Below are 9,133 nucleotides of genomic sequence, written 5' to 3' on the forward strand. Positions count from 1 at the left end.
TATCTCCCTATATAGATGAGACAAACTTTTAGTAGTTGATTACTAAAATATATGGAATATACAACTTAGTCTTCTGCTCTTTGCCATCAACATTTTCTGGGCATTTGCCCAGGTTCACAAACAACCTTAATGAGGAAATACCCCTAAATAAAAAGATCTTCTAGAAATAGAGAATTAAAAAAGCTTCTAGAAGTAAAGAAAAGGAGAAAACTCTATAGAAAAAAAAAAAAAAGGAAACAGTGTCCTCCCTGGTGGTGCAACTGGTTAAAGTGCAGCATTGCAAAAGCCACAGAAGTTTCAGTGCAAATTTAATCCCTGGCCCCAGAGGGACTGAGATAACATTTACATTGTCTGAAATATTTAGTATACAATGTTTAGTACACATGTTTAGTACACATGGTGTGGCAGACCTCCCTGTCTTGGCCGCTGCTCACCTTAGCAGTGTACTTTGTCAATCTGCCTGATCTGTTCCCTACTCTGTCTCTGATGTATCCTCTCACTGCCCCCTGCATCTCTGGCCTCTACCACAGGCCAGTCATTTTATCCATATGAAAATATATTCTATCTTATTTATAATAAAAGATAGGCAACATAAAAACAACGGGCTGTGATTTCTCAACTATCAGAGTAGTAAAAATGACATACCAGACTGTACAAAAGGCATTTTTGAAAAGAACAATAATAAAAGGGACCTTTCTCTACCAGCTACTGAAATAGTCAGGAAATTTTATTAGATAAATTAAATAGTGTTGGCCCAAGAATAGAAAAAACAGGAGTCCAAACAAGGTTGTAACAAAAACAGGTTCAAGTACTGGACATAAGGATGCAAAAAAGTATGAGTTCTATGAAGGGGAACTTAGAGATAGTTAGCAAAATAACATTCATTTATCCTTTGATCTAATAAATCCATTTCTAGGGATTTCTTTCCCCAAAATAAACTGACATATAAAAGCAATTTGCTTATAGTGAGTGTTGTACCACGTATATCAGCAAGACTGAAATGTGCCAAATGGCCAATACAAGAGAGGTTCAGTAAAGGAGATACACACACACACACACACACACACACATACAAAATGGAGTAGCATACAGTCACAAGTAAGGAAAAGGAATGTCTAAATATGGCATGTTTTCCAAGATAAATCGGATGAAGAGTGCAGCACAGAGAAAAGCATGTATCATATGCTACTGCTAAATCTAAGAAAGACAACAAATACAAAAACATGATTTTTTTTTTAGTGGAAGGAGATAGTATTTACATTGTCTGAAATGTTTAGTATACAATGAATGATAAAAATGGTAAATGTGATTTTTATATAAGTATTGTTTATTGTAAAACAGATGTTATTCCAATATTTTAAGACCCTGTAAAGAAAATAAAGCTTACCTCATTAGCAACAAACAAAACCTGATGAAAAGGAAACCTAACCACCGAGAAGAATTTATATTAAACTTAGGAAGAGGTTGCTAGTAGTATTTATCTAAAAATAACAACAACAACAACAACAACTAATAACTCTTTTAAAACTGTAGTAGAGTTACAGAGTAGCCCAGAGTGGACTGGGCCGCCTGTCTGTCACAACTCAGTTATACTACAGGTACACACAAAAGGGTCAATAATGGGTTTATTTAAAAAAGGGGAAAGGAATAGGAAACAGCCCAGGGAAAGAGAGCGGGATACATTACCCTACAGCTGGAATATCTTACGGCTAGGCTGACTGAACACAACGAGTCACGTGGTCTGGAGAGCCGTTTCCCAAGCGAGAGCGTGTGAGATGCAACTGCGCCCTATTTATCCCCCAAATGTCCCAGAATTCCTGCTAGCTCAACCCTTAAGTCCTCGTAGTTCTCTCCCTGGTGCTGCTGGGGAGTTGTAGTTTCCAATCACTGGAGTAGGGTGTAGGGTCCAGAAAGCTGGAGTAGGGAGTGGAGTCCATAAGACTCTGCAGAGTTCCTCTAGGACAACCTTCCCCTTCACAGTAGTAGCAATGAAAGAAAGCTGACTTGCTTTAGCGAGTAAATACAATTAAGTCTGTGATGGCTTAAGAACAAAGTGATCAAAAGAGAGATTAGCAATATAAGTTGTCCATCTCATAAGACTGAAGTTAACTTCTAATCTTTTAGCAATGAACTGACTCATCAAAGAATAGAATTTCCAAGAGTTTTCAAGAAGAAAAGCTGTAATATAATCCATACTAAACATACCATAAAAAAATCATAAAAAGATCATAAAAAACTCTACTTAACAATAATTTAGGAGGGAGAGATTCACTACAAAACAGTAATAAAAACACAGCTTAACTAAAGAGAAAAGTTGAAGTAAAATCAACCACCACAAAGGAAATCTAACACATTCAGAAGAATTCAAAATTCATTCTTCATTACTTAAGAGGCACTATTAACAGGCATACCAGCCCCTTTTTTTAGAAAATGATGTCATAATACTTATAGGATATATGTCCATTAATTATCTGGCTGATTCTAGTAGCCCTTTCTAAAAATAAAATCCAAGGCATTTTTGAAAAGAATAAAAGGAACCTTTCCTTATTAGCTCTGGGAATAGTCAGAAAATTATATTAGATAAATCATATAGCATTGTTCCAAGACAAAACAGAAGTTCAAATAGAGATATAAATATACGTGACAATCTATGATAGTAGAATTTCAAATCAGTGGCAAAAAGGATGAATTGACCTATAGTGTAGGCAGTAGTTCTACTGCTACTTATGTGACCTTAAGACCTCACTTAATTGTTCTGTGCTTCAGTTTCCTCATCTGTAAAAACAGAAAAATGTGTTTAGGTGATGTATTTCGATAAAAACAAATTTGCCATTGCCTGGTATGAAATATGTTCTCAATATCATAGAGGTAAACAGGAGGGGCAGTAGTACACTGGCTGGCCATGCTATAAGCCACAAAGCACGGGTTAAAGACAAATTAAAGGACTCAATTTTAAACTGTTTTAAAAATTTAGAAGACTGTTCTGATTTTTGTTTGTTTGTTGGGGCTAGAAAAAGCAAAGAAACAGTATCAACAGAACAATTGTAGCAAAATTTAAAATCTTTGTAAAACATACAGGGAGAAAATATTTTCAACATATGTAACAGAGGAAGGATAAGTACCTAGTGCATTTTGGTAATTCACAAATATAAGAGGAGCAAATGAAATAATAGAAAGATGGACAAAGTTAAGTCACCAATAAACATGCAAAGTTGTTCAACTTCACTGGAAACTTAGGATATGTAAATCAAAACCATCTCACTATCAGATGAACAAAAATGTAAGTGATTGATATAATCAAGTATTGACAATGGGGTGAAAAACAGGAATTCTCATCATTTATGGGGTGAAGTATAAAATGTGTATGCTTTAGGTGAGCAACCAGCTATTACAAAAATTTAAATCTCTCTCTTTCAACCATGCATTCACTCTACAGGTACTGATCATGATTTAACAAAAAGAGCACATACAAAGGCAAGCTGTCTATCTGTATGGACAACAAAAGTGGTTCCAAATGGGTGGAACCACATAATCACATTTTAGAGTCACCTAGAACTTTTAAAAAATTAGAATTCCTACTCCAGAGAATTCCCGAGATTTTGACTTACTTAATCTGGGTAAAGGGCAGTTACTGGTAATTTTTTTAAATCTACCAAGTGTTATTAATAAAGTGTTGGGGCTAAAAACTACTGATGTATCTGTACTGAATTTTTAAATGCTCTAAAACATTAGGCTGAAAAAAAAGAAAGAAAAAGAAAAATGTAACCAAAACAATGTAGAGTGATAAGATAGTGTGACAATATGTGTTTTTAAAAAAATCATGTATATGTAAACTGCTCGTGAAATCATAAAGTGTATATGGATATACCTGTACAGGCAGACACCCACATACACAGCCACAGAGACACCCACCCATCCACCTTAACACATAGCTGACCACAATGTCTACTTTTTAGAAAGCAGGAGTTGGGGGCCCTCCCTGGTGCTACAACAGATTAAAGCATAGCACTGTGAAGCTAGTCAGAGCTGCCTCACAGCACGAGTTCAATCCCCAGCATGGAAGCTGACGCACAGAGTGCAGACCTCTCCTGTCTCTATACTCCAATCTGCCTGCTCTGCTCCCCACTCTGTCTCTGTGAATCTTCTCCTCACCTCTGCACCTCTCACCTGTATCCCAGAGGTGTATTTATTTATAATAATAAATAAATATTTAAAAAAAGGAAGTAGGGTTTGGGAGCTATTAATACAATGTTCTAAGAGAACATTGTATTCACCTGTATTTCCTGTATTAAGAATATATGATCTATTGTTATCAAAAATAATTTTTGAAACATAAGCTATCAATTTGCTACAGAATATATAGCAATGCTAAGAAAAACAAAATAAATGATAACATAATTGAGACCTTTTAAGGTGGCTCACCATTGTATTTATGTGTGCCATAATGCCATGCTTAAAAATTAAATGTATTAAAATCAACTAAGTATACTAAATTTTTAAATTCTAAAAATAAAGTTTATATGTGTACCTACACTCTTGTACTGTACTCTATGAAGCTGGAGGATGCTGCCAACTGTGCTAGCTGATACAGTCAGAGCAATGAGCCTCAGGACTCATCCAGCCTTCACCAGGGCCTTGTGTGTGGCCCTGAGCCCTGTATCACACTTACTGCCTTGAACAGAACTTTCAAATGAAAAGAATCAATGATTTAAGGGAAAAAGATAAATTCATTTTACAAATGAGACATTATGAAAAAAAACTGAAAACAGAGAATGGCAAAAGACTCTGGCTGTGCTAACAAAGCAAGTGCCATTTAGATCCCTGAATTCCCAAATCAGAGTATGGCAGGCAGCAGCTACTCTCCTCCTTGGTAACAGAATCACATTTTAATGGCAGATCACAATGTGTCTGTCTTTTAAAAAAAAACACATTTCCCTGCTTCCTCTGAACTAACAGCTATGCAGAAGGAAAGTCTGTTACAACAGGGTTGACTGGATTTCCATTCTACTCGTCCCGTCAATGGGATAAAAAGGTAATCCTTGCTTGGAAAGGCATTCTAGGCACACTGTTCTGCATGCATAGAACAGAGATGTCATACTTCCACCCCAACATCCATCATGGGAGCATGAGAAGGGAGCAAATCAAAGAATACAGAAGAGCCAAGAGAAGCCTGGGTCCCTTTCACTAACACACTAACACTAACATGGACTATGATATCAGCTCTGAACTTCTGGTTACATGAAAGAAAGTAACAAAACTTTTGCTATTTGAGCTGCCTGTTAGATCAGTCACATTTAAACTGCATCTATCGCCAAGAGATATTCTAGATAAAGCCCTTGGATGCTGGGCCAGGATAAGGAATACTACATTTATTTTATGTATTTCTGATGGCAGCTTTATTTTACAAAAACAGAACTGAGTGGTTATAATAGATACATCTGATCCACCAAGCTGGAAATAGTTACGATTTTATCTTTCACAGAAAGTACATACAGGCATTCCCACAAAGGATTTACTCATAATTATAGCAGAAGCAAAAGAGAATACCCTGGGGATCGCCACAAATACTGCTCATCCCATCACCCAGCAGCCAAAAAAAGTATCCCTTACCAGCTGAGGTAAAGTTTCCCGGTATTTGTTATTTAACTGGTTCACAAAGCATCGGATGATCCAATAACAGTCCACACTATCTTCTACCATCTCTTCCATGGCTTTAGCAATAGCAAGAAATACTTCATCTTCTGTCTCCTGAAAGATTAATAATAAATCTCAAGAGAGAGACGCACAAGGGAGAAAAACTTCTTTTATAAAAATGAAAACTTGGACCCTAAATGTTGACCCTAAATGTTGATCCTAGCTAGTAGACCAAAAGGCATAAAGTTCATTACCATGGGAGAGAAGAATGAGTAACCAGAGAAATTTACTGGCATGAGTGTTGACTGTGAATATCTAGACACCCAGCTGAACACTCCAGAGATTTTCTGCCCTCTATCACTGATCCCATAACAGATGAGCATATATCACAAGCAAGGTGCTCAATCTCTCTACCCAAAGGAAAATTTCTTTAAAAAGGATAAATGGCACAAATAATACTTGGAGACATTTGCCAATACAGTAAAGCTGCAAAAATTAAACAGCTCCATAAGAACAAATAGAGTCTTCTTTATTTCAAAGTATTCTAAAATACCTTTCGAACTTTGTTCTATCTTCAAACACCTAAAATGTTAAAATACCCTTTATGCCAGAATTTTAGATAGCAGAATTTTAGATAGCATTTCTTAACCTTGTGTCATTATTCACAATGAAAGCAAACACTCAAATAAATTTCAACCAATTTTTATAAAATCTAAAATCTATTTTGTTTTAAAACACCATTACTAACAGCTTTACACTTTTATCTAGAATTTAACAGCTAAAGGATTTTTAAATGTTAAAAGGAAAGTAAAAAGTATCTTCCCACTTCAGCCAAGTTCTAAGTTAAATCGAAATTGCTATCTTAATAAATAAATAAATTCTATTTCATTTTTGGCCTCCTTTCATCTTAGTATTTTATAAATTTCCAAGAGTAACAAAGTTAGAATAATAGAAAACAAATTACTCTAAGCATGTATAAATGTGGCTGAAGAGAGGTGAACAGAAGAACAGGAGAAAGAAAGGAAGCATTCTTTCTCGGACCAGCCAACTAGGCATTGGGCAAGGTGCTCAGCATATCACCCCTGTTCCCAATCACTCTGAGCAGCCAGGAAGCAGACAAACATCCTCCAGAGGACTGCATCAGTCTGATAAGAAAAAGAGGCTGAGTGGGGCTGGGTGACTGGGGTCGCACAAGTGACAGAGCCCTGAACTAAGACTTGACAGCATGGCTGCCACAGCCCGCTGTGGTGTCTGGGCTTGATGCTGCATGAGCTGAGTAGGGATGGGACAGAAACTTTAACTTATTTTTTTTTTTTTAAAGATTTATTTATTTATACATACAGAGCTGGGGTACAGACCATAGGTGTAGGGGTGTTGAGAGGATTCACCAGAGACAGAGTGGGGAGCAGAACAGGCTGGCTGAGGAAGTACACTGCTGAGGGGAGCAGCGGGCGGGCCGGGAGAGGTCTGCCGCGCCATGTGGTCAACTCCAGGGCAGGCGGGATCGAACTCATGCTGAAGTGGCTTTAGCTTCTTAGCGCTATGCTTTAACCCGCTGCGTCACCAGGGAGGGCCAACTTTAACTTATTATTTAGATTTCTTGAACTAATAGATACTCTAACCTAATTTTAATATATAATCAACAAGTTGTGTAGGATAACCAATTTCACTTTGCTAAAGATAAATAAAACTTAAAGAAGTGTGTTAAGAGTTGCTTTTTGGATTGTTCCCTCCTAGTACAAGAGAGTTTGTGTAGAACTGTAAAACTGAGTAGAACTCAAACTTCATGGAAGTGGATGAGCCTAAGTCTGTGGGAATCACATGATTTAACTTCAAAAGGAATAATTTAAAGCTCAAACTGCTGCACTGACATGCTACAACTTGCAATTAAAATAATTTTACATAATAGCACAGCTTTCAGGCAAGACCCTCTTTTGAACAATTCATTGTTTTAATTAAAAAAAAAATAAATGCCTATAGTCAATTGCAGATTGTATTAAAATTACTAACTCCTAGAACTATAAGCATCCTTGTGGTTGCTCTCATCTTCTTCCCCTCTTTTCCCTTTTGAACAAATAGTTAAGTGAAAGTGGCAGGAGAGTTAAGTGAAAGTGTACAGGGACAAAAATGTAATTAGCAGCTTTTGTTATATACAGGGGAAGGAGCAAAAGAAATTAACATGCTGAACATAATGGAAGCTTCTTCATACTTGCAACTGTCAAAGAAGCAAGTGAGGCTTGAAAGAACTTGCAACCCTGAATTGGAATTGTAGATATGAAGGAGAACTTAAGGTCTTTAACACATAAACAGATACATAAAAATACACTGGCATGTTAATGTATGTTTAAATATGCATATATGTCTTAGCTGTCTGCCTAGAATCAATGGCACATCAGAAACAATGTACCCTAGTCTTAGTTTCTAAATACCATATTCTATTAAAAAAAATAATAATAAGCCCCCCCAACACACAGATATGGGACTTATTATAGCCCAATGCCCAGTCCAAGTGGAAATCCTAGAAAGAAGGCTTCCTCTCTTTTTCTCCTTTTTTTCTTTTCTCCCCTCCTCAGCCACATGCTTAGAGAAATTTGTTTTCTATAATTCTAACTTTGTTATACCTGGAAACTTATAAAATATTAAGTTGAGAAAAAGGCCTAAGATGAAACACTTTTTAATTTTTAAGATAGCAATTAAGCAATTAAATATGTGGCTTGTTACATACATGGAAATTAGAAAAATAGAAGATGAGCCTCGAACATATTTTTGTGGCAGGAAGTAAGGAAATACTCAATATGATGGAAAATTGTCTAAATGACACAAGTCATTATGAAGGGGCTCCTACTGGCAAAATGTGGGACAATTTGAACTTCAAAATAAATAATGGTAGTTATGAATTATAGGCCATTGATTAAGAGTAATTAATAAATTCCTACCAATATGAATAAATGAGGGAAAAGGGAAAATTTTTCTTTATAAAAGAATGCCAACTAGCTAATGCAGAAGGAAAGAATGTGTTCAAAAATCACCTTTTGGAATCAGCATAGTAAACTGTTTTAGGCAAAAATCATCAGTGGTTGGATATATGTAGTTTCAGAGCACCTCCCCGTAAGCTACTTACTACCTCCCCTATAAAAGCTACTTACTAAACTACAAAGGACAAATTGGCAATCTTATATTGGAAAAACCTGGCCCACACCACCTTAACTATGGATCAAAATAAGCGTCATACCTCTATTGTCCACATGACAAAAATGAATAACCATACTTTAATCATGAGGAAACCTCACACAAACCCAAACTGGGAAATTCTGCTGGCTAGTACTTTTTGAAAGCATCAAGGTCATGAAACACAAAAGACAGGAACTGTTTCAATTAAGACATGGCATTGAATGTAATACTGGATTGTGGACCAGAAAATGGCCAACAGTGGGACAATCAGCAAAAGTTCAATCAGCTCTATCTGTTAGTTCATAGTATTATTTCTTTTTTTTTTTTT

The 9,133-nt window shown here is 36.2% G+C and overlaps 1 protein-coding gene across 4 annotated transcripts in view; it reads right to left on the reverse strand.

Moving 5' to 3' along the window:
• TBC1D7 (TBC1 domain family, member 7) overlaps positions 1 to 9,133 on the reverse strand; it is a 54,566-nt gene that overhangs the window by 37,643 nt on the left and 7,790 nt on the right. For all 4 annotated transcript variants that reach the window (XM_012734134.1, XM_004694764.2, XM_012734132.1 and 1 more), the window contains exon 6: positions 5,611 to 5,748. In XM_012734134.1, coding sequence (XP_012589588.1) covers positions 5,611 to 5,748 — 138 coding nt within the window. The remainder of the gene's footprint in view (positions 1 to 5,610; positions 5,749 to 9,133) is intronic.

This window comes from Condylura cristata, unplaced genomic scaffold (assembly GCF_000260355.1).
Source record: "Condylura cristata isolate star-nosed mole 26May11 unplaced genomic scaffold, ConCri1.0 scaffold00046, whole genome shotgun sequence".
Taxonomy (NCBI): Eukaryota; Metazoa; Chordata; class Mammalia; order Eulipotyphla; family Talpidae; genus Condylura; species Condylura cristata.